Raw genomic sequence first — 24877 nt, forward strand, 5'->3', positions numbered from 1 at the left:
CAAACACGTCAGAGGAAATCTGTAAATCCTATAAACATAAAAGGCAACACCAGCGCTGTAAAGTAGTCGAGACTAATGTGAGATGAAGTTTTCTGAGGAGACATTATTAATATTCGGCCAGTGTAAAAGGTTCAAATGGAGCCGTGGCACGTACGCACTCGGGGTCGACATGTATACTCTATAAGCTCAACATAACCTGCTAACCCATCCACTGCTCCGTAGTACACCCCAGTTGAGCCTTGATGGAAAGAACAGAGTGACGCCAAATGTGGAAGCTGGAATAAAACATGTTTACTGCACAGGTGTTGTGACATCACACTCACTCCAGCCAAACACAAAGAAGTGCTGGTGTGGAAGCTGCATGCAAAGACTGTACATGTGTACTGTGTATAAGTGCATGTTCCAAGATTAGAATGTAATGGACTGCCATATTAAGTCTTATTTTACTGATTTAGGATCCAAATAAACATTTATTTTAAAGCCTTTTTGTTTCTTTGAAATTTGCAGATTGCAGCAGAAACTGATTCACATACAAAGTATAACATGACCCCATAGAGACGCAGTCGTGTCCTGTTCCTGCCTCGAAGGTTAAAATAAGATTTAGCCAGTCTGACCTTTATTAAACCTTCAAGCAGAGCATTAATAAAGCTTCATATAAGCACACGCTGTCTGCTCCTACAGCAGAGCCCACGGCTCTCTGTACAGCCGCAGGGTTGCAGGGACAGCCTGGTCGCAATGACACTAAAACACTAGGTGGGGCATGGAAATGGTTTTCAAACAGGGGTTAGTGTGTGCTGCTGATGATAGTGTAAGAGAAAAGGCAGCATGTGCACACACTGGAAGTAAACATGTTTAAGAGATCAGCCACACAAAGGACGCAAATGAGAAAGAATGAACGAGAGCTCAGACAGCTGTATTCCATAAGACTTGATCAAGTCATGGCTGTGTTGTTAAAACATGTTTGTAGCGTAAATTTGTTCCACGGTTACTCAGGAACAGCCCAATCAATGCACAAAGACAAAGCTAGAATCAATGAACACAAACACTTTTGAATCAATGAAATATTGTCAAAATGATATTTACAGAGAACACACTGATTTCGTTTGTTAAACACGCAGCCAGGACCAGTGTTTCGGTCTTCCTGAGCGTCCCGGCCCACAGTCATATTCACTTGCTCCAGAGCAGGGCGACAGCTTTGCATATGCCCACGTCGTTGTAGTTGAAGTAGCAAAGACCAGTGAAGGTGATCGTGGACAGGAGGAAGAGAGCCGCGTTGGCCATCTTGATCTTTGCGTCCCCGTGAACGTAGTCTGTCAACACCTGCCCGAGACCCCTGCAACAACACAGGCAGAGGAAAAGATGAGCAGCCAGTGAAGACAGAAGGCCTCCCTTTGCTTCAGCAGGGTTACACTGAAGCGCTCTAAATGACTGCACAGCACACATGGAAAATGTGCAACCAGTGTTTCTAAACTTGACCATGACAGTAATGCATCAACTACTGCCCCATAAACGTGCTGACGTTTCCACGCACGACGCAACATCTGAATGAACTGTGTGCACACGTGATGACAGCCAGGAGCCTCAGCCGTCACGTGCACAGAGTTCTCGCTCTGCAGCCTGACACACTAATACTGGAGATTCCAGCTGGGACTAAAGTAGGGCTGCTCAATTAATCGAATTTTAATCTCGATTACGATCTGGGCTTTCAACGATCGTTAAAAATGACTGAGCCGATTATTAGCCCCTCCCTCGTGCTTTACTCTGGCGCTGCTCCGTGTGGCAAATCGAGCGCACCTCTCTGCATTTTGAACACGTGTCACAACAATTAAGAGGACCCGAGGGAAGCTCGGAAAGCTAAGCAGAAGTTATTAGGAGAGGAGAGTGACTGCCGTTGGTTGAACAGAGAGGTAAAAAACCTTCAGTGGTGTGGAAACATTGTGGGTTCAGTCAGACGTGGATCAAGTAGACACAGTGTGTAAACTTTGCTACAGTAGCTGCACCACAGAGCAACACTGCAAAGTTCACTAAACACAGATGTTTACATTTTTCATTGATTTCTTATATTGCAAACATTTGCACTGTTATCAGTATTTGCACTATTTTATATTATGTTTTAAAGTCATTATTCAACACATTGTTATTGTTAAATAAATATCGTCAAATAATCGAGATCTCAATGTCAGTGAAAATAATCGTGATCATCATTTTTGCCATAATCGAGCCGCCCTAGACTAAAATGCTGCTGCAGTTGTCCAAACCTTTAATTTTTTTAAAGAGATTTGAGATCCACGTTATAAAATATGATTTCTGAGCTGCAAAATCTTCATCCAGTGACAGTCACAGTAACAGCTCGTCTTATGTTTGAGCCATTCAGTCTCTAATTAACCAAGCTAGCTAAGCATAAGTGTCTCCAATTTGCATAAAACAACTTATATTTTCTGTTGTAATACTTATGTGACCTCCAGGGTAAGTATACCATTTAAATGTACGTTGATAAAAACCTGCATGATGGTCAATAAACAGAGAAACATTGTTCGTGTCAATCATACACAATCACTGTACCTAATAAACCAGCTCTGTATTGAGAGCTGAATGAGGAAATATTGTTTCTCTGTCTCAGTCATAAATGCAGCCTGGACAGTGTCCTGGTATTGTGACAGACTGGCGAGAGCTTATATAGCTTTCAGGAAGTGAAAGCTCTAAAAAAAGACAGCTTAGCGTTACTGTTCAAATAAAACACAGGCGTCAGGAATATTTTACCTTAGGCTTGCGAATATTTGCAATAACATTTTAGAAACAAGTGAAACCAGGGATCAGCTGACTGCTAGTCTTACCAGTGTCCGTGAAGGGTCAGGGCAGCAGCCAGAGAGTAATCGATGACAGGACCAGGGTTGAAATAAGCGACAGGGCCCATGGCCAGCAGCAGCACGCTCAGCATTCGCTCTGCCGTCCAGTGCAGAGAGGCCGCTTTGGAGGTGGAACTCGCTGTGAAGCAAGATAAACTGCAGATCATCAGAAGGCCGAACAATGTGAAGCTCTGAGCAGACTTCAATCTGACTCAGTCACATGCATCTCAAATTCTACACATGCCACTGGAAAGACCGGGTCTCCTGCATATTAGGTTTGGCTACTTCACTGAGCCGCTTGTGTCTTTACTGAACATCTTTCTGCGATTATTTTTTCAGTTTTTTGTATCTAATGTTGCACAAATTGTAGATAACAAGTATGGTCAGTAATCCATCAGCATCATTGGCAAGCAGTGAACTTGGCACCAATCTGAGGGTGACAACGTCTGCAGCTCTGCTCTCACGTTCAGTTTGTTTAAGCTGCACAAACCAGACGTGGAGCTGTGACACTGTCCTTGTATCGGCATCCAAGTAAATGCAGTTTTAAATGATGATTTTATGGTTAAAAATAATAAAGTCATCATTAATGCTCAAAAGCCTCTAATGTGGCTGAAGCGGGCATATTTCTCTTATCTCTCTCAGCAGGACAGGAAAACTGATTGTTTCTTCACTATAACAAAGACTGGAAACCTTTCTGTTATAATAAGATAAGCTGGAAATCCACATTGTTACAACCGATGTAGAATTTAAGGGCGATACAATTTAAACACCTGAAATTGTGATATATTGGCCAAGGATTTATTTTCTTTATCTTGCTTTGCACGTATTAAGTGCCTTTGTTGAAAGACTCACGGTTGGTGTTACGCAGCGTTACAAATGTGAAACTGATCAGATATAAGGACTGGAGAGACAAAAGAGCCAAAGAAAAACTCTGACAAAAAGAAGGAGGACTATCACTCACTAAAGTAAGAAAAGGTGAATCATATTCTGGCTCAATATGAACGTATTTTTACATTTGAGCAAAAACAGAAAGAAGGCTCCTTCATTCTGGACCCACATCGTGGGTAAACCACATGACCTCCAAACAGGCCAAAATGTCACCGCCTGTGTTCATGTGGAAAAAAACGCTGTGTGTACACGTGAGGGCGAAACCATGAAGATCCAAAACAGGAACCAAAGCGATCCTGCTCCACTTCAGACACCTGTACCTGCTGAGCGGTTGCCAGGTTCGTGACCCTGACCAAGCCCGACTGTGACCACGATCGCATCAGGGTTGTTCCAGGCTCAGTGATGACTGCGTGTGACACAATCGGCCTGCAATGGCTCCTCCTTTCGCCCTCGGGGTGTAGCGCTCCATTCTGCTTCTCTCTCGCCCTCCATTAAGATTATAGTTAATGCAAAACATGTCTGAACTAGCCATTTTCTGCTCTTGGAAAGCTAACCAGCTCCTCAGATGCCAGGACCGCCCCACTGGACCTCCACTGGTGTTGAAATGTAATGTGTGTCACACACGCTACACTTACGTTGAGTCAAAAGTAGAACATGTGCAGCTTAGAAAGCTTATGTTGATTTAAGTGTGTCAGAGCTGATGACTGCCACAGAGGTTTCTGAGGTTGTGGTATTTAAATAATCTACGTGCACCTCTCGTTCTGTACAACACCTGCACACAGGGCGCTACGTCAACACTGACCCTTCAGATTCTGTGACGAATGAATCCTCGCCGTCAGCAGGTTCGGCTGCTCCAGGTGTTTGTGGGGTACAGCCAGCGGCCTGACCAGCAACGCGCTTTGATAGAACAGAGCTGAGGAGAGAAAACACAAAGTCACAAACACATCTGGCTGCTTTACTTTTCCTTTCCTCATAATGTTGTGCATGTTTTGTGTGTGTTCAGTTTCTAAATTTAAAAAAGGTACTTTCTGGATTTGCACAATGCTGAATTTCACCACAAGGGGGCGGGGTTTCACCAGGCAGTGTGTTGACATGTTTTCAAGTGTATGACGTCGCTCCTTTAACCTAATTATTTTTAAACTCCCATCTTTTCCAAGAAGCTTTGCCTTTACTCAAACTTCCAACCTGTTTATTTCCTGAACAGTCCCACATTTGTAAACAAAACGCAGTTGTGGGTCACGGTCATGAAAAACCTGCCTAATCTTCTCTGCTAACTCCAAACAGCTTATTCTGCTGCCCTATGTGACTGGAGATCGGCTGTTAGCAGTTTGTTCTTGATGGTGTGGGTAGAGAGCCAACAGGCAAACCGTCCTGCAAACCTTTCACAGACTGCCTACGTTTCCAAGGCTGCGTTCACACTGCAGGCGAAAGCGCATCAAATCCGACTTTTGTGACCCTCTGCGACCATCTATCCGATCATGGTCTGACAGTGTGAACGGCACAAATCCGATATTTTCAAATCCGACCTGGGTCACTTTGGTATGTGGTGCTGAATCAGATACATATCTGATGTTTTAGAAAGCGGCTGCTGTTTGATGGTCACGTCGCATTAAATCCGTCTTTTACGTCACTGACACAAGACAGACGCCGATTATCAGCGACGGAGAAGACATCGCGAACGCTTCCTGGCCATCCAGTGAAACTGTTGGGAAGACAACGTTGGAGAAACATGAACATTTTTTTGTACTGTATTTTTTTGTACTGGTGGCGATCGTGGCTCAAGAGTTGGGAGTTCGCCTTGTAATCGGAAGGTTGCTGGTTCGAGCCCCGGCTTGGACAGACTTGGTCGTTGTGTCCTTGGGCAAGACACTTCACCCGTTGCCTACTGGTGGTGGTCAGAGGGCCCGGTGGCGCCCGCCAGTGTCCGGCAGCCTCGCCTCTGTCAGTGCGTCCCAGGGCAGCTGTGGCTACAATGTAGCTGCCATCACCAGTGTGTGAATGTGTGTGTGAATGGGAGGATGACTGGATATGTAAAGCACTTTGGTTAGGGACTAGTAAAGCGCTATATAAATACAGGCCATTTACCATTTACCATGTATAATCTGCAGATTCTGACAGAAATCTGCAGCTATCCTCTAAAACAGCAATAAGGATCATTATTAGGCCAAATGTAGATAACACAATAACTTTATAACTTAAAGCAAAATTGGGAAACGTAAAGTCCGAAACAAGTCTTTATATTAAGGCCATCAGTCACACAACACTGTTGCTCTGGGTCTAAACAGAGCATGTTGTGTGTGACGTCTTCTTTTGCGCATGCGGCCGCTTTGAGCGTTCACACTAGAGCGCGTTTGCTGTCACGTTTTATCTGTAGTGTGAACGAGCAGACAAAAAAAAAAAAAAAAATCGCATTTGATCAAAAAAATCGGAATTGAGCTTTAAGACCTGCAGAGTGAACGTAGCCTAAGTGGTACGGTGTGAGGAAACTCTTTTTGTGGTGTCGTCGTCTAATTAGGACACCCCCTAGATACTAACCCCGTGTTTGCCTACTGGTGGTGGTCAGAGGGCCCGGTGGCGCCTGTGTCCGGCAGCCTCGCCTCTGTCAGTGCGCCCCAGGGCAGCTGTGGCTACAATGTAGCTGCCATCACCAGTGTGTGAATGACTGAATGTAGTGTAAAGCGCTTTGGGGTCCTATGGACTAGAAAAGCGCTATACAAATGCAGGCCATTTACCCCTGATAGATGGAACATGGCCTTCAATGGTACCAGGGCTCACTGCAGATAACACTGCATCTTAGTTTGCCCTATGGCATGGACCCTACACAGATCAGTTAAACGTGGTGTGGTTGGAGCAGAAACCAACTACAAGAGCAGTGTGCATGCTCGCAGGTGCTGCTAATCAGGCATCTGATTGTCATTGCATGGGTTCCTTGCTCAACAAAAAAATTTATTTTCCTTACAAATATGGTACTATTAAAGGTGAAATAACTGGTCTTCCAACATCTTCAATGCCAAGAAGCACTGTTACAAAGAAATAATGACCCAAACCAAATTTTCTTACTTTTGATGCCAAATGTATTTTTTAACCTCCGAGGACCTGGTGTCCACACGTGGACATCACATGTTCTCTTGTCTAGACCAAAATACTAAATTCTGCTCTACATGGGCCTGATATCCACTTACGAGGACATTATACTGCCACTCTTCTATTAAAATTTAAAACAAATGTCCTCATATGTGGATCTGATTTTTCTCATAAATAAAAAACAGCTATGACAGCTGGGATAGGCTCCAGTGCAGTGCTTCCTACATGTCCTCCATTTCAATACTGTACATTCTCCCAGAACACCACGAGTTTTAAACTGCGACACATCACACACAGTTAAGGTAAAATAATTAGTGGTGTCTTTACTCTAAGAGACTGTCCCCTTCAAGCTCCATGGAGCATTGGAGCATTTCCCTTTGTGCACAGCAGCACTGTGTTAATGATCTGCTATGTCACGTAGATCTGAACTGAAAAATATAAATGAATAAATGAGGAACTGAAAGAAAGCGTTGTGTTTTTAATTTAATTAAATAATAAATGCTTTTTTCCTGGCACAAAGGGGGATGACAACAACAGCACGAACAGACAGAAGAAAATATTGGCGTCGGTCTGGAAGTTCACTGGTGCTTCTGTATTAGCTCACAGTCAAGATCAAGCATTTTAAGATCTGCTTCACAACGAACACTAGCGGAATTTAATCAGATAGAATGAGCGTAATTATAACTATCACACACTGTATATAATTCTTTAAAACGTTTATATTTTCTTGTGTTTGTTATGAACACATGAAGGCTATGTAATAGTGCGATTACAGCTGGAAATCATCCACACAAACAGCCAAACGAGAGCAGCCTTACCCTAACGCAAACTTTACTGTGCTCTTTAAAACGTCAAAGGAAGGGAGCCGATTTCTATTTTACTTTTTTAAGAGGCCTGTCATTGACTACAAATCTTGCAATTCAGGTCTTTTGCCTCCTTTTTCCTTCGAAGTAATAATTCTCCAACTTCTGAATAATCTTTGGTGGACAGTGCTGAGCGATAACGCTAGCAAAGCGGCCTTTGGCACTACTCATACCTAGCTGGCGCTGGCCACTGACAGGTAGCAATAAAGCGGCTAATACTGACAGCAGGATGCTTCAGTGAAACCGTGATCTTGAAAAGTCTGCAGCTGGCGCCATTTGTTCGTCTACGGCCAACACTCGACTTCACTTCCGTCAAATCGGCCTGCTGTCGAACTGCGGCCCTAAAGTAAGCACACATGCTTAGAACAGTCATAAACCCCGGAGAGAAGCAGCGCTACTCACGTTTAATTCCTCTGCGGCACACAGAACTCAACCTGACGATGGCCGCCATGATGAACAACCAACCAAGGTCACGGCAGTAACCCGGATGTAATCCTGTCGACGTGGCGTCACAAAGATTGTGGGTGTTCGAGATGATCACCTAATTATTATGTATTTTAAATAAATACCAATAACTAATAATAGTATTATATGGTGTGCTATGTGGACTACAACATTTGTTTCATTCCTATTAAGTGTCTGTTTTTAGAAGGTGGTCAACTGTGGCTGTACAAAACAACACAAGAAATAAATGAATCTAAAATAATTAATACGTTTTATTTATATTATGGTTTTATATGTTTACAGATATTTTCTTTTTTTATTAAGCTTTATATTTTGTGTTTTTGGTTTTTAAACTATGGACATAAAGTTTGACAATAAATATCGACTGATCGAATTGCAGCAAATGATATAAAAATGTATGGGAAGCAATAAATCACTAATTGTTTTTCTTAATTAATTTCTTAATTATTGTAGAACCATCTGCAGTACCTCTTCAATGTCAACCTTTTATTTTGTTAAAACAATGATTTGCTGACTGACTGTTTTAGTCTCCCATACTCGTGGAACATCATACAATTAGAAAACTAAATGCCACCAGAGTCCTCTGAGAAATGTCTGCAGAGACACAGGCATGTTTGTGATCAGGTAAAGAAGACATAAATGTGTTTTTACTGCGCTGACTCCACCACTACAATTCATTCATACACACTTTCATAATTAAGAGGTAAATTAACAGCACCAGTGTTTTGTTTGTTGTTATTTTATTTTCTGACTTCTTTATGTGAAAATAAACTGTGAGTTCTCTGTAATCCTCATTCCTTCTATAAAACACGTCTCTACAGCTGGATGTGAAACATGCGTCTGTACGCTAATAACCGTACCGGTCGGTGTTTGGGGGGTTGCTGCTCAACATGAAACATCTTTGCACGCGTCCTTTGTTGCGTCGCATTTAGCGCGTCAAACAACGCAAACAGGAAGCGCCGCCGTCTGCAGGGCACCGTGTGATTAGCGCTGTTTCCCAAACCGCGCCGGTGGAAGAGAAGGTCACCTCTGTGCTTGAGCAGTGCTCGGAGCTCCTGTGCAGCCGACGGGCAGAAGACATGGACGGCTTTGATAACTTGAGCGCGTCGGAGAAGGCAGAGGCGACGCAGCTGCAGCGCATGATCGCTGTCGAGCAGCAGAAAGCGCAGTTCCAGGCTCAGGTCTGTAAGAGGACGGGGGCTGACTGTCCTCCGACAGATGTAGTTCATTGCACGACGTGATCTGACGTCTTACACGTGCTTAGTTGACCGTTAATGTCTCTGTACAAGAGACCAGTTTGTATTAGAACTGGACATCACACAGCTGGAAGAACATCTGCTTCTTGTCCAGGTGTTTCCGCGTTGAAGAACATAGAGTTAATATATCCTCTAGATCCACATGCTGAGCTTTGTTAACCGTGGATTCAAAGCTCGGCGTAATCCAGTCAGTACTGTGTGTGGTTACATTGCAGCTTTAAAGATGATCATTAATCGTTTATTTGACCTTTGGTATCGCTGGGATAATTGGTGGATGTCCGAAATATGGAGCAGGTTAGCTGAATCACTAAACAGCAGATGTATAAGAAAATATGATGGATGTGGCTGTGGACAAATTTATTAAGGGGCACTTCACAGCGAGCCGTGCTCTATAAGTGATAGACAGACCGAGTCAGTGAAGGAACCGGTAACCATCGTTGCGTGGAGAGCAGTGCACGTTAGTTGCTCCGTAGACAAGCATCCAGTGTGGCAGCTGGTAACCTTTCCCCCTCTCATTCTAAATAAACATTCATAGAAGCAGCTCTCACAACCATAACAGGCAGAAGACGTGTTTTTAACTCCATGCACATCAGTTCTGTGATTGATTTAAATAGTTTCCTGTACACACAGAAACATGCTGTCTTCTAGAGTCCGGCATGAATCTTGGTTACATGTGTTCAGTAATCAGATTTCAGCCTTTTCTTTTTTAATAAACATTAACTGGCATCAGCCGCGATGCTTCGACATTCTATAAATAACACTGAGCTGAATCAGTTCCCGTCTGTGTCCTGTGGTTTGCAGGTGCACAGTTTCACCGACGTCTGCTGGGATAAATGTGTGGACACTCCGGGCTCAAAGCTGGACTACAGGACAGAGACGTGCCTGGTGAGCTGCGTGGAGCGATTCATTGACACCACCCTCAGCATCACCAACCGCTTCACACAGATGGTGCAGAAAGGCACTCAGTGATAACGCACCGCAGTCAGACTGTATTATGTTTTTTTTTTATTCCTAACTTGATGGGAGATGACACGAAGAAGACTTTGTGTACGTGGGTATAACAGCTGGCGTTTGAGAGATGATGAGGAACTCTTATGGGGGGAGGGGTGCAGTCATATGATCAAACTGGAGGAAGGAAGGGAGAGGAAATCTGCAAGCCTGGAGAAGTCTGGTAATAATAAATCTTAAATGTTTCACCTGAAGAAACAATGTTGCCTGATGTTTTTTCCCTTTCATCCATCTGAAACTTCAAGATTATTATTTACTTTCCTAAACGACATCTATAGAGCTGAAAGCAAAGGCTGGGCAGCTCCTCGCTTGGCACCTTCTGCTTTCTCTTGTTATGTTCTGATCAATAGTAGACGAAGAAAATGATAGAGAATTATAATTGTTATTCTGTCAGTGCATATCGCAGAGGAGTCTGAGTCCACTCAGTCTGCTTTAAATACTCGATTTCAGGACATTTCTCTACTCCTAGAGTTTTATGTCAAAAAGAGAGGCTATCAATAATCATTTCAGCACTCGAAAAGCTCCACTCAGGTGAAAATCTAATGCCATTAGAAGGGAGGTGGGCTTAGAGGAGCAGTCTGGAGTTAGGAAGAATTCAAACACTGTCTTTTTTTTATCCAAACAGCTGCATAAATGTAATGGAGTTGTTCACTTAGAATCTAGCACCAAAAATTCAGTGTTTGCATTAATTATATGTTGAGTGACCTGCAGCTCCATGCACATGTTAAAAAGTAACTGCAAAGAGCTCATCACAGCAAACAGGCAAACTGTGCCGCTGCCAGGAGCTAGTCTGTTAGTGTTCCACCACATTAAATATGAACCAGCCGTTTTTCATGCTTACATCTTTTTACTTCGAGTCATACGCTGACAGGGAAAATCCAGAGATTTACTTTGTGGTTCAACATACGTGCAAAATGAAGTCATGAAGTACCGTGTAGATAAAATTAAATAAAACATAAATGAATGAATCACAGGGCTCTGTCCATTGTTCATCCACTTTTTCTGCAAACAAGTTTCAACGTAATGTAACATAGAAAGATTTCTGCACTTAATCCGACTGAAACTTGGTATTTAGACACAGGAGGAACTTTAAGAGCGAAGCGCTGCAAATCTGATCAAAGTGCCTGTAACAGACAAACCTTTTGTCTATCAATTAATAGATGCACATCAACAGTACATTCGTAACAGAAAATAAACATCACACTGGAGTGACTACTACTACTAATACTACTGCCTGTTATCCGTCTCAGGGTACGGCCACCAAAGTTAGCTCTCCAGAGGCTTGGGGGTTCCAGGAGCACACAGCACTGAGCTGGAACAGTGTTCATGAAATCAGACGATAAAGGAGTGAACATGGAATAAACGTTTGCTGCATGAAACACTACAGTGTAAGACTGTTAACATTTTTAGCTGCCCTGAGTGCAGACTTGATGGACGTTTCGATCCATCCGTGAGGTGTGGCTGTGTGCTCCCCTGCAAAGTGTACCCGTCCCTCACTCTGGAACAGTTCTCTGGCATAGTGCCCCTGCTGGTAAGGTGTGAACAGGACAAAGGCTCCCAGACTGTAAGGATCCAAGCCCCACTTCTTCACCAGCCCCCCTGTCCACAAAGGCCTGATGTACTCTCCATGGATCTTCACCAAGTCCTCCAGGACCACAGCCATCAGCTCCCCATCATTCATGCCCTGGAAGAGGGCGGAGTCGTCAGAGCAGGTGTAGGATGCCAGCAGTGCACCTGCGGATGTCCCGGGGAAGCTGTGGCTGGGGTAGTAGATGAAGCGAGCGGGACGGTCTGTGATGCTCTTCCCTCCTCTGATGCCCTCTTTATCCCAGAAGCGCTCCTTGAAACTAAGCACCACCTTTGTGGAGCTGGTGTAGTGAACTGAGCGCAGGGCCTCCATCTTGTCCCCAGAGAGAGGGGGCTGAAAGTCAATGAACAGGGTGGCCTTGGCTGTGGCAGTGACCAGGGTGTAGTCCACCGTTAGGTTAGTCAGGGAGTTGTGCTGGTCCTGATAGGTGATGGTCACATTTCTACCACCTGTCTGGTTTATGAGCTTGACCTTGGAGTTGAGGAGGATGGTGGCATTTAAGACCTGATAGAAAGCTCTGGGCAGGTGTTCAAAGCCATCAGTCACCTCAAAGTACCTGAAAGAAATTCAAGAAAACATCCCTTAATACACAATACTCCGCTAAAGCTGAACTAATCATTTATTTTCTATAAATTTGAATTATGCCAATCAGCCATAACATTGTGACCATTATGTGCCCCTTTCACTGCCACGGAAGCTCTGACCCATCGAGGCCTGGACTCCCCCAGACCCCTAAGGTGTGCTGTGGCATCTGGCACCAAGTTAGCGACAGATCATTTGATCCTGTAAGTGGCGAGGTGTGGCCTCCGTGGAGTGTATAATAGTGTCCATGGTCTGCAACGATGCTCAGGTAGGTGCTACGTGTCAAAGTATCATCCACATGGATGGTAGGACCCAGGGTTTCCCAGCAGAACATCGCCCAAAGCATCACACTGCCTCTGCCGCCTCACCTTCTACCCACAATGCACACCTGATGTAAAACGTGACTCACCAGACGAGGCCCCCTTCTTCCATTGCTCCGTGGTCCAGTTCTGATGCTGATCATTGGTGGTTTTGGTGGTGGGCAGTGGTCAGCTCGGGCACCCTGACTGGTCTGCAGCTACACAGCAACCAAACTCTGTCAATTCTGACACTTTTCTATCGCACTCAGCTTGAACCTCTTTCAGCTGTTTGCTCTTCGTCTGTTGGATCGGACCACATGGGCCAGTCTTTATTGCCCACATGCATCAGTGAGTCTTGACTGTCCACGGCCCTGTCGCTGGTTACTGTTGCTTGGAGATGCTCTGACCCAGCTGTTTTATCGTTAGGTTTTCCTGCTTCTAACGTCAACTTTGAGGACAAAATGTTTACTTGCTCCTTAATTTATCTCACCAACTAATAGGTGCCATGATGAGGAGAGAATCAGTGTTCTTCACTTCACCTGTCAGTGGTCACAGTGTTATAAGTAATAAGAAAAATTACACATATAATCACCTGTATTTATATAGCGCTTTACTAGTCCCTAAGGACCCCAAAGCGTTTTACACAACCAGACATCCACCCATTCACACACTGGTGATGGCAGCTACATTGTAGCCACAGCCACCCTGGGGCGCACTGACAGAGGCGAGGCTGCCGGACACTGGCGCCACCGGGCCCTCTGACCACCACCAGTAGGCAACGGGTGAAGTGTCTTGCCCAAGGACACAACGACCGAGACTGTCCAAGCCGGGGCTCGAACCGGCAACCTTCCGATTACAAGGCGAACTCCCAACTCTTGAGCCACGATCGCCCCATATAACATATACAGTAATGACGAAACAAAGGAGAAGTGCCACATGAATCTGTTCCCTCAGCTCTACAAAGTGTTTAAATCAACTATTTTGCCCTTTTGGAGTACAGTCTAACAATGGTGGCACTAGAAGGTATGGAAGACCAACCACTCAGAATCAGAAGCATATCTTAGCTGCTGTTCCTCTTCCCTGGCTTCTTAACATCCCACTGTGACATATGAATATTTCTTACTCAACGTTGTCACTGATGTCTGTCTGCATGTACATCATCTCGATCAGTGATGTGTAGAAGAGGCTGTTTTCATTCAGGATGTCCCCAATCATCCTCAGGGCTCCACGGCTCAGATTGCCCTCCTTCACCAGATACTCCTGTGAGGACATTTCCCCCCAACAGATTACAGCTGTGATCGGTATGACATCGAGTGTCAAGGTAATTAAACCTTTACCTTCACTGTGTAGGAGTCATATTTATCCAATGTGGCACTACAGCCGATTGCCTTCACATCATCTCTCACCTGTGTGAAAATCACAATATTTACAAGACAAGATTCACACTGACATGTGCAACAAAGCAGCACATGAACAAACCTTCCACAGCGCCTGGCTGAAGAGCTGAGCGGCCGTTTTCCCCCTCTCCCTGTCAGACAAGCTGTAGTTCAGCACGCTGGGGTTGTTTTCAACTGTATAGGTTTTATGTAGCTCTCCATTTACCAAGTAGTAGGTGTTGATGTCATCTTGGATGAAGCGGTTCATAGGTATTTGTAATTTGGATGCAAAAGAAAGCAAAATCCTGTGACATAAGCACATTAGTTATCCTGTGTGAATATATACGGTATTTTAACCATTTAGCTAGAAGATCTTTAGTGTTTTGTTAGACTCTTCCTAGTTACTTAGAGGCTCAAATCTTACAAGTACTGAAAACTCTACAGGCTAGTACATTTCTTCTGGCATCATTCAGTTCTTACTTCCAACAGGATATTTTCCTTGATTAAATGAGGGGGTGTCTATTTGCCATGTGCGTCTCTTTACTCACTTATGAAAGCTTGGGATCCTCATGGCCCCCAGTTCTGCATACCAGCCCTCTCTTCTGTTCCTGAAGGTCTCCACACGTCCTCCGATACGATTACTGGCCTCGATTATGGTCACCTTTGATGTCCAAGGGGACACACAGCCATGACACTCAGTTTGAAAAGCATATGCACTTTTAGCACCAACAGTAATGACTCAGAAAATTACTCCCAGAGAGAGTGTAGTTTAAATATTTTTTCCCTGACTGTAAATTACCTTATGTCCAGCATCTTCTAGAAACTTGGCAGCCGTCAGTCCAGCGATGCCCCCGCCGACGATTGCTACGTGTCGAGGCGTCTTTGTAGCAGGAAGACCTTTCTTCACGATGTCAAGAAGCTCGCTGTAGTCTGTGTCTTGGAGGCATTCAAACAGGGGATCTCCTATTATCCCATTCACAGTGAGCACCACAGCCGCTACCAGAACCAGAGGAACTGATGGTGACAGAAAAGATGTTAACTCAGCCGATGAAGTCAAACTGTGGCTCATAAAAAAATCCCCCAAGGGGTTGCCAAGTAACCACAAAGTCCCAGTTTCCTTCCTTTACTGCTATCTTTATAAATAGAGGAGAAATGACGAGAAGATACCGGATTTTCCCAGTTAGTGTTTTTTATGAGAGTGACTTTGCAGCAGCTTGTTTTGTACTCACAGAGTTTGCACAGTGCCATGTGAGACGTCATCTCGACGATGGAACTCCACAGTCTGGGCTTTTTTTTCACACCGTGAGAGGAAATGGAAACCTAACGGACACAAGCTCTAAATTAAGTTGGCGAGGCTCAGGCAGAACAGTTACGAACAAAGAAAAGCCTAAAATTGTCTTTTTTAAAATATGCTGGAAACAATATACAACACATTAAATCTCCCAAAAGCACCAGTAGTGATTTCAGTTAATAAATCCAGAGTGAAAGCAGTGCAGGCCGTGTTTCACTCACCTCTGTCAAAGGTAGTGTCTCGTAAGTTGTCATGAGCCTGTTCATGGCTGAGGAGGAATGACCCACAGACCCTCACAGAGCTAACCTATCAACCCTGTGACTCACCGTATGAAATAAGGCTGTCTGAAAAACCCGGACGCATGGCATGTGTGAAATTGCACACAAGGTCATTTTAATGAGCGACTGTGTGGCTCCCTCCGGTCTTTCAGAAATATTTTCCCACACTGGCTCCAGAGTCAACCACACTGAACAAATCAGATTAGTGAGGTTATACTAGTCATCAGCATACCTCGTTTTACTCCGTCTTCACTCGTTTTCATATCTGACCTGAAAAGGCTCATTTAGTGGTGGCCAAAAAAATGCCCCAGTCAGACCTAAAGCTGCATTACATTACATTCATAATCTAAGGAGCTTGGAAAGAAAGGCGTCTGGACTTCTTTAAGTTGCTTGAAAAGCAAAAGTGAAGACTACGATGACCTGGATGACTGAGAACCTTCACAGACATTGCACTCATAACAACATATGTACTTTTATTAAATTTACTATAACTGTCTATACAGTAAAGACCACAGGATGTGCAAACACTCACCTCTCAGCTCCTTCTGTGTCCGGGACATAATAGCACATGGAAGGCAGTTATATGATGTGGAAACTGAAACCAAAGTGGCAAGTGTTAAGTTTCATTTTCCGACTTTCATGTCCTCAGTTTTCATTTCTATATTTTTGTTTTCTTTTTTCTTTTTATGTGATGAGAAAGAAATGATTTTACCTCTCATCACAGCTTTCCCTGCTTCCCATAGAACAGAAGCTGATGTTTCGGGAGTGTCATTATAGTCCAAATATGAAGTCCACTCTTTTTTAAAATATTTAATAAAGTCTTCATCTTTAAGTAGTGATATATTAAATCTCCAGTTTTTTCTTGGCGTAGTATTATTCTTGTGCATTAGTGTTAAAGATACAGGACCATGATCGCTGACAGCTATAGGATGAATCTCAGTGTCTGAAATGTCGTTCAGCAGTGAGCTGCTGACCAAAAAATAATCCAGACGAGAGTAGGAGTGATGAACATGCGAGAAAAAAGTATATTCCTTACTGGTGGGGTGAAGGGAGCGCCATGCATCGCAAAGACCAAAGTCGCTCATATACTGTTTGATTATATTTGTGGACTGCCAATTACGCTGAGTTCCTGCTGTATTGAGCCTATCCATGTCTTCATTTAGTCCAAGGTTGAGGTCGCCTCCAAGAACAAGTGTGCCATCTAAGTGTTCAGAGAGTGCACTGAAAAAAACGTTTTCATTTCTGAAATGAAATGAAAGAAGGGAATCTGACACTCCCCAGATAATTTTATAAACAAAGGAAATAACCGAGGAAGTATTTAATTACCTGTGGTATTTAAAGAAAAATGTCTGTATCCAGCGTAAAAGCTGGATTTTACAGCAAGAAAATCAGTAAACACTGATTTTTATAGCTCAGCTCACACTCACGGGTTGTGAATTTAACAGTATCTACATTGATGTATAGCTGAGCACAGCATTGTTCTAAGTCATGGGTCAGTGTATGGAAAAACTCCAAGGCTGATGAACTAATGAGGCTTTGGGAGTTAAGTCAGCCATGTTCATGTATGATGTGAAAGGTACAGCTCAGCCTGCACCCTGAGGAGAAGCTCAGCTCAATAAATCTACTCAATATGTTTGGGGGGAAAGTACCACACAAGCTCAGAGAGTTCGTTCTTTTCATGCTCCTTTGAACTGAACTAAAATTCAGCTGCTGTTGATTTACAGAAATACTTCAGATGAACCTGCTCTCTTTCTTTTTAACATTTTGAGATTGTTTCCAAGTCATGTGAAGAAAAGAACATTTTAATCGTGAGTGGTGAGGTATTCATCAGCACTTCTTCTGCTCACGAATTAACTTCCTGTGTTTGGATTCTGTGGTCCCGGCAGTGTATTTTAAAGACTGAGAGTAAGTCGTTTAAAAAAAAATCTCAGTATAGTTTTGGGAGGATGAACCAGTTTGAATAAAGAACACACATCGTGTCGGGAAAAGTTAAACCATCGTGAAGAGATCTGAATGGGATGAACTGGGAAACGACTGGAGCCAAACTGGATCTGAGCTTGATGAAATCTGAATCCACGATTCTTATCTGGACTGTGACCAGGACACAGTAGGCTATACCAAGACATTAGACATCCATCGTGGATCCACTGAGACTCCTTTGGTGATTTTTCAGTAGACCGTATCTATCAAATTTAATGACTGAATCTGTGAACAGATTTCAACATGTAATGTTCAGACCACAGACTGTTTGCAGGCTCACTTTAACATGGATTTAACTCAGTTTTCGAGTCCTTTCAGCCTCATCCTGACTCAGATATTCACATCAGCTTCAAGATTCAACTGTGACAGCCCTCCAGTCAATGTGACCGACCACAGTGAATGAGTGAATAAATAAATGACTGAATATCAGAAACTTTACAGCAGAGGTGTGGACTCGAGTCACATGACTTGGACTCGAGTCAGACTCGAGTCATTAATTTTATGACTTTAGACTTGACTTGAAAAAATGTTGTAAGACTTGTGACTTGACTTGGACTTTTACACCAATGACCTGGGACTTGAATTGGACTTGAACCGGTTTACTTGAAAAGACTTGATATTTTACCCCAAATATAAAATTTAACATGCATATTATATAGAGATTGAAAATGTGACGTCATTCACGGGTAGAACCGCAAAGGATTCTGGGAACTCGTGGCAAGAGGTGCTAGCGCACGCAGGCTTTCAATTAAAATCAGTTATACAGCGATAAAAAGAAACACAAGAAGCTGTTGTATTATTAACTGCAATAGCCGGTCGCATGACAGCCACGGGAAGCTGACGGGTAAAGAGATCGGTTGTTATCGGATTATGTCGTTGAAGAGAAATTGTTCAAGCCATGTTTCCGAAGTAACAAAGACGGCCTGGATTGCAGCCATTCAAAGGTCAAATATAACATCCCAGAACACTCCAGCTCACAGGTTAGTCTGCTCCAAGCATTTACACAAAGGTCCGTGTTTTTTAGTAGTTAATACGTCACTTTCATAACATAACTGGTGATATAGGTTACAAGCAAGTCTGGCGCTGAACAGAAATTGTCGCGCTATGCTCCTTTGTTTATTGTGCATAAATAGTGAATTGTCCTGACACAATATTGCGTTTCGCTTCTGTTATTATGGTACATTGACAAAAACATATACTTTTATTCACAGGATAAAACAGGTTTTTTGTATCACTAATTGCCCAGTACGATTACAGCATACAGTATTATTGTCACTGCTACATTTCTGTGATGCTACCAGAAATTATTTCCACTACTAATTAATTACCATTGAGCTCAAAGGTTATATTAATAAACGGTTAATGAATGTGTATTTATGAAGACAATTTGTGAGACTGGTAAACTTATGATACGTACGATGGTCTTTACTTTCTACACGGTGCATTTCAAGGTCCTGCACCCATCCGTCGGTAAACTGTACCTGGGCTTGTTGCAGTGACCTGAAGTTACTAAACTTCATGAGTGTGTGCATTCACTCCAAGAACCGTATGATTATAAATATGCATATAAATATGCTACGATGAGATAGCTGACTTCATCTAACTAGCAAATGTTGTCCAGGCTACGTTGGTGATGCAGTTTTTTTTAATATGTATGATATTTTTGTCATGCGATTTTAAAGCCGGTCCTACAACCGCATCCAAGAATAACATGCAGCTTATCTCAGAACTGTCGGTGAAAATTATTCTTGGAGCTAGGTTTAATTGAGCTGCATTTTAAAGAGGTGCAATTTTACAATTTGTGTATATTTTCTAAGTTCACTATTTTGTCATGTGTTGAGAAAAACACAGATTTAAAAATTACATGGTCTAATATTTACATTTAGCATAACTGCAACATGCTTTTTTCGTTGTTTTTTTTTTTAAAGACTCGAAAGGACTTGAAATTCAAAGTTTCAGACTTGTGACTTGACTCGGACTTTTACACCAGTGACTTGAGACTCGACTCTGACTTGCCTGACATTACTTGAGACTTGACTTGAGACTTGAGGATAAAGACTTGAGACTTACTTGAGACTTGCAAAACAATGACTTGGTCCCACCTCTGCTTTACAGAGTACAGATATTTTTAAAAAAAATAGTTGTAATATATCCACGGGTTAGTGCTTCCATAATATTTTATTCACGGTTGCTGTTCAGAAACACGCACACGCAACAACAACAACAACATGATAGGACCCAGTACAGATTTTAAGTCGACGGGGCACGATTGTGCGTCCGGCATCCCTGCACTGCACCGCAGACCACGCCCCGTCACGTAAAGTAAAAGTTTTCAGTGCAAGCAAACTGGCTGACAGACTGACAGCATCGCACAGAGTTAGAAAGATGGAGACTTCAGATTATATTGTGACCTGATGATAAATCCATTATGCAAGTTGATGAGTGAATGAGTGTAAAGTGTGTACACAAAATAGCAAACTAATATTTAATTTGTAAAAATGCAAATTACAGACTGATTTCCAATGTCTCCATGTGTTTTTTTATGTGTAATGTCTTTACTTATATTGGTGAATAGACTTTAGTGAACAGGACTTACAAAGAGGGATTTTTAACTGGATAAATCAAAGATATATAAAAGTCGCTTTGCCATAAACTGATTGCGTTGCGACAGGAATGCTGTCTGTGTCTCACGATGACTTGATATCATTCGTGAGGGATACATTTGAAATACATTTCACATATTATAGGCCAACAAGCCATTTACAGCAGTTTGAATACGGGCAATCACTTTTTGGCAAATACCGGAAGTCGGTTGCCTCCGAAGCCTTAGAGCCTGCCCCAATCGATACGTCATAGCTCGCAATACAGGAAGTAAACAAACCAGACCGAGGAGTTGACGCCGAGAAGCTCACGAGACCTCTCGTTGAGTGCTGGACGGCTCGTGCAGGGTGCATGTCTGTCTGAGCTCGCGCTGTAGCTTGTTGTATGCGTTTATGAGCAGGCGTCGCGCGCTCCTGGAGTGACGTGTCTTTGGTTCAGCACTGTAAGGTTGGTATGTGCGTGCTGCAGCTCTGACAAATACAGCATCTTTACAAAGAAGCAGCGATGCCGCTCATGTTTCCAGCTACCTCTCTGCTGCTGTTACTGGCGTAGGAAGCAGCTAAAGGGCAGACATTAATCTTGACATCTTGCTTAGCTGCTGTCTCAGCCTGTCGGACGTACACCGTCATGAAACATCTGAGCGGAGTTCGGTCTCCGCACGACAGTTAATGCCTTTGGGCTAACGCTAGTACCACCGCAGCATAGCTACACCGGGTTAGCTAGTGAAGCATGAAGCACGGCACAACCAGCGTTAGCTTGTAGCGTACACGCGCTGGCTCAGCAGATACGAGACACATCGTCCCTGAGGTCAGTGAAGCATTTTACAACACTTCTTCTGTTTGCTGTCAGTACGTGATAAGCAGCGTGGATGATGTGTTTGTGTTACACAGTCATCCCCTTTACTTCAACTTACCCCACTCTGCTTGCACTCAGCTTCCCGTCCTGTTTCCGATGTGCCACTCAGGTGTTATCGTTTTGGTTCTTTAAGGAGTGATGGTACCCGGCACGCCTGATCTTCACTTCTCCAGTTGAGGCCAGTGAGAAAGCAAACCCTGCAGCATCATGGCTGAGGTGTGGGGACAGAGGAGCTTGCTGGGCGTCGGTGTGGTGTTGGCCTGGCTGGTGCTGTTCCACCTGCTGGTCAACATCTGGCTGCTGTGTGTCTTCACCAGCCTGCTCTTGGTGCTCTGGGGCTGGCTCGGCTCGCAGACTGTTCTTGAGTCCAACAGTGTGATTCACCTGGAGAGGTTTATCACCTGGGAGCAAGTAGGTCTATAATTAATGATGGTTTACAGCTTGATGTTTTACAATATATGGATGTGATTATAAACGGTTTGGGCTAAGTTAACCTTAGACTCCTAATTACTAATTTTCAGATTCCAAAGTCTGAGAAGGATGAAAATGATCTGGACCAGGAGATCCACAACACAGTGAAGAAAATCATCAGAGACTTTGTCACCTCCTGGTACTCCACTGTGTCCTCTGAGAGTGCTTTTGAAACAGAGATTGAAGAAGCCATGATCTCCATGGCCATGGGGCTGAAACTGCGAGCAAGAACAGCTGACAGGAAGGTACTGAGCTTTAAAGGAGCAGGGAGCTTTCACAAGGTCTAACAATGTGCTTGCAAGAATTTTCTGTAGTTAATGTGAAGGCCAGGCACGCTACAAGTACTTGAAGAACAAGTGTTTGTGTTAACCTGCCTACAGTTGTTGTTGCTATGGATGAGGAGCACTTGTAAATCTGCATTAAAATCTGTAAAGAGATTTCCAAAAGTCTGGGATGGTTAAAACCATCTATTAAAATAATGTATACAGGGTTGATACGTGTTAGTAAACAAGTCATTCTGGACTGTAGCTGGGTAAATATTAGGAAAGGTGTGACCCATTACCACAGGTCATGTGACTGTTGAGTTCTTTAACATCCTAGGACCTGCGTCCACATACGTGGACATCACATTTTGGGTTATTTAGACTAAAATACTCAATTTTGCTCTACATGGGCCTGATATCCACTTACGAGGATGTCATCCTGCTACTGTTCTATCAACATATTAAATGAATATCCTCTGTATATGACAGGAAATAAGAGAAACCACAGTAGTTCCCTTTATGTACCAGCTCAGACTCTGAGAACCATGAGAAGCACTGTGTGGTAGGTGACAGCAGGTCCTGTGAGTTGCGATTTAGACTTCAAGTAGTTCAAATCGTCATATGAAGTATTTCAGCACACCCACTAACAGCTCAGCACCGGTCTATGGTATTCACCACAGAGATGCTCTAACCCCTTCTGCCTATTCGACCTTTGTCGGTGTCACTTTAGTCATTTTTCCTACGTCCAGCATAAAACAGAACAGACTATTTACTTGTGCCATCGTACAAGATGATCAGTAGCATTTGCTGCACAAAGGGTCACACCATTATTAGTGTATGTTACTGTATATTTGACCGTTAACGGCAACATTCACAGGAATTATTACGAGATTTCGTTGCTTGTAAAGAAACTAAATTAAAATGGAGAGAATCAGAATTTCTCTAATGGGTCGTGTAAATGTGTGAATTCTGCAGGAACTGACCCAGAGGGTCCTCGATCTGTTCGGCTGCCATCTACAGGACTACATGAAAGCCAAGGAGCTGGTGACCGAGCAGCAGGTGTCTCTGAGAGCAAATGAGAGCAGCGAGAACGAGCAGCTGTGGAAGGCTTATTCCAGCATCAGCAGCCCTCACCTCGCCGTGACCAGCGAAACAGTGGAAGTCAACTATGTGAGGGCAGTCGCAGACTTGCTGCTGCACGTTTTAGTGCCTTCACCGCACTTGGAAACGCGCACTGGACGGTTTGTGGTTGGAGAGCTGATAACCTGTAATGTCCTGCTGCCTCTCGTTGCCAAACTGTCGGACCCTGACTGGTTAAACCTCCTCATACTTAAAATATTTGTCAGCCAACCGCCAGAAACAACAGAATCACCAAATTCATCCCCGCTCCTACCCTCTCCACCTGATGACCCAGAGGTCGCTCCAGCATGGCAGGCAGCACATGTTCCTCAAGAGAACAGCGACGTTCCTGCGCAGAGAGCGGAGGCTGAAAAGATCAATCACACAGAGACCGCCACGCCCGCTGCCGATGATGTGCCCGACTCCGCGGAGGCGGACTTTCCACAACACAACGCCGAAGAAGATGAAACTGTTCGACCCTTTTTAAGGCGCTACACAAGAGGAAGCAAGTCAAACCCATTTTACCAGGAAAACGACTCTGACCCGGATTCTCCTTTGGCTGATTTTAAACGCAGTTCCAGCGATTCTTTGGTCATGATCGGACAAGATGATGGTCTGGATGACAGTAGGAAGGATTGCGCCACATCTGTCGAGACCAACTACGGGTTGGATTTGGAGGATGTTTGCCACAGTCCAGTGGACGGCCAAACCAAATTCCTGCTGAGCTCAGAATCGGAGGAGCAGACTAATGGCTGCGTCCTGCCATCGCTCAGCACAGCAGAGAGGGACTCCAGTATCAGCAGGATTCGTTCCTTGGACAGAGAAGGCAGTTCCCCGTCTATAATCGCCACCAGAGGCCTTCTTATAGGCGCAGAGCAGACTGGGGTAATGAATCCTAATGAGCTGAGTGTTGTCAGTACATTGCAGTGCTGTTCCTCTGTCCCCACGTTCAGTTTTGAGCCCCTCAGCAGCCCCGAGGGACCCGTCATCATCCAAAACCTCCGCATCACTGGAACCATCACGGCTAAGGAGCACCGAGGCACCGGCTCGCACCCCTACACACTTTACACCATCAAAGTAAGGACAATGTGACTTTGCTACGATGCAGTTGTTGGTTGGTGTTTACTGGGCTGATCGATGACCCACAGAAAAACACCCAGAGAGTGCTGCAGCACTGCTTTCAGGAGTGTCCTCTCTATCAGGCATTTGGCCATGATGATGAGCTTTTCTGCATTTGTGCAGTTTTTAGCACTGACAAATATAATGATGATAAAAGGCAGTAATTTTAATGTTTCAACATATTTAACTTTCAGTTTTGTTTAATAACTAAGAGTTTAAAACCCTGAAATACACAGAAACAGGACTCGTTCTGCACTGCGAGAAAGTTTTTAGAGCTTTACTAAAACGTTAAATAAATCAGTGCTAGGACGTTTGGATAGCAAGGTTAATCCATCAAAGAAAAGTAAATATTAGACAAAGATAAAACCACTAAACACAAAACACAGGAGGTTCTTTATTAAGAGGAAAAAAGTCAGTTACACAGTATTCAAAGTAATGCAGTTTGTCATCCCCGCGCTGATGAGCGACCCGAAGGAGGGCTGGGGCCGAGCTTCAGCGGTGACTGAGTGAGGGTCTATTTGGACACTTTGTTCTCTCAGGTGGACATGAAATAAAACAGCAAAATTAATTTCACATAATTAATATCAGTTTTAGACCTTAACACAGTAACACTTAACACAAAGGGTAACATCTAGGTGCAGTTTC

The 24877-nt window shown here is 43.7% G+C and overlaps 4 protein-coding genes across 10 annotated transcripts in view; 2 read left to right on the top strand and 2 right to left on the bottom strand.

Moving 5' to 3' along the window:
• Positions 1 to 269: 269 nt before the first annotated feature.
• sdhdb (succinate dehydrogenase complex, subunit D, integral membrane protein b) lies at positions 270 to 8215 on the bottom strand. Its single transcript, XM_026191774.2, has 4 exons — positions 8084 to 8215; positions 4537 to 4647; positions 2835 to 2985; positions 270 to 1333 (listed from the first exon to the last, which is right to left on the bottom strand). Exons 1-4 carry the CDS (start codon positions 8130 to 8132, stop codon positions 1168 to 1170), a joined length of 477 nt encoding a protein of 158 aa, XP_026047559.1. The 5' UTR covers positions 8133 to 8215; the 3' UTR covers positions 270 to 1167.
• A 797-nt stretch (positions 8216 to 9012) lies between these two features.
• On the top strand, positions 9013 to 10608 carry timm8b (translocase of inner mitochondrial membrane 8 homolog B (yeast)). The gene is made up of 2 exons (XM_026191319.2): positions 9013 to 9327; positions 10204 to 10608. Exons 1-2 carry the CDS (start codon positions 9226 to 9228, stop codon positions 10369 to 10371), a joined length of 270 nt encoding a protein of 89 aa, XP_026047104.1. The 5' UTR covers positions 9013 to 9225; the 3' UTR covers positions 10372 to 10608.
• Positions 10609 to 11237: 629 nt separating this feature from the next.
• On the bottom strand, positions 11238 to 21459 carry il4i1 (interleukin 4 induced 1). 3 transcript variants are annotated; one of them, XM_080288742.1, is made up of 9 exons: positions 21319 to 21459; positions 15768 to 16419; positions 15485 to 15575; positions 15055 to 15269; positions 14804 to 14916; positions 14359 to 14560; positions 14217 to 14285; positions 14003 to 14139; positions 11238 to 12554 (listed from the first exon to the last, which is right to left on the bottom strand). In XM_080288742.1, the coding sequence occupies exons 2-9, from the start codon at positions 15810 to 15812 to the stop codon at positions 11792 to 11794; spliced, it is 1635 nt and encodes a 544-aa protein (XP_080144868.1). In that variant the 5' UTR covers positions 15813 to 16419; positions 21319 to 21459; the 3' UTR covers positions 11238 to 11791. The 3 variants fall into 3 exon arrangements, with proteins under 3 accessions (XP_080144868.1, XP_026047103.1, XP_080144869.1); XM_026191318.2 differs by having other exon boundaries at positions 16357 to 16419; positions 21319 to 21458; XM_080288743.1 differs by lacking the exon at positions 21319 to 21459 and having other exon boundaries at positions 15768 to 17062.
• Positions 21460 to 21467: 8 nt separating this feature from the next.
• snx19b (sorting nexin 19b) overlaps positions 21468 to 24877 on the top strand; it is a 72343-nt gene continuing 68933 nt past the window's right edge. For all 5 annotated transcript variants that reach the window (XR_013901313.1, XR_003274378.2, XM_080288741.1 and 2 more), the window contains exons 1-3: positions 21468 to 21671; positions 21782 to 21976; positions 22970 to 24190. Coding sequence is in view for 3 of the 5 variants with exons in the window: in XM_080288741.1 (XP_080144867.1) it covers positions 21468 to 21671; positions 21782 to 21976; positions 22970 to 24190 (1620 nt within the window). In the remaining 2 variants the exon portion in view is untranslated. The remainder of the gene's footprint in view (positions 21672 to 21781; positions 21977 to 22969; positions 24191 to 24877) is intronic.

The sequence above is a fragment of the Astatotilapia calliptera genome, chromosome 14 (genome assembly GCF_964374335.1).
Source record: "Astatotilapia calliptera chromosome 14, fAstCal68.1, whole genome shotgun sequence".
NCBI lineage: Eukaryota > Metazoa > Chordata > Actinopteri > Cichliformes > Cichlidae > Astatotilapia > Astatotilapia calliptera.

Coding starts and splice junctions, on each gene's coding strand:
- sdhdb (XM_026191774.2), bottom strand. CDS start 8,132: ATGGCGGCCATCGTCAGGTTGAGTTCTGTGTGCCGCAGAGGAATTAAA. Junction 2,986..4,536: donor TTCGTCACAGAATCTGAAGG/GTCAGTGTTGAC, acceptor CTTGCTTCACAG/CGAGTTCCACCTCCAAAGCG. Junction 1,334..2,834: donor CTGACCCTTCACGGACACTG/GTAAGACTAGCA, acceptor GTGTTGTTGCAG/GGGTCTCGGGCAGGTGTTGA.
- timm8b (XM_026191319.2), top strand. CDS start 9,226: ATGGACGGCTTTGATAACTTGAGCGCGTCGGAGAAGGCAGAGGCGACG. Junction 9,328..10,203: donor AAGCGCAGTTCCAGGCTCAG/GTCTGTAAGAGG, acceptor TGTGGTTTGCAG/GTGCACAGTTTCACCGACGT.
- il4i1 (XM_080288742.1), bottom strand. CDS start 15,812: ATGAACAGGCTCATGACAACTTACGAGACACTACCTTTGACAGAG. Junction 15,270..15,484: donor CATGGCACTGTGCAAACTCT/GTGAGTACAAAA, acceptor TGTCACCATCAG/TTCCTCTGGTTCTGGTAGCG. Junction 14,917..15,054: donor TAGAAGATGCTGGACATAAG/GTAATTTACAGT, acceptor TGGACATCAAAG/GTGACCATAATCGAGGCCAG.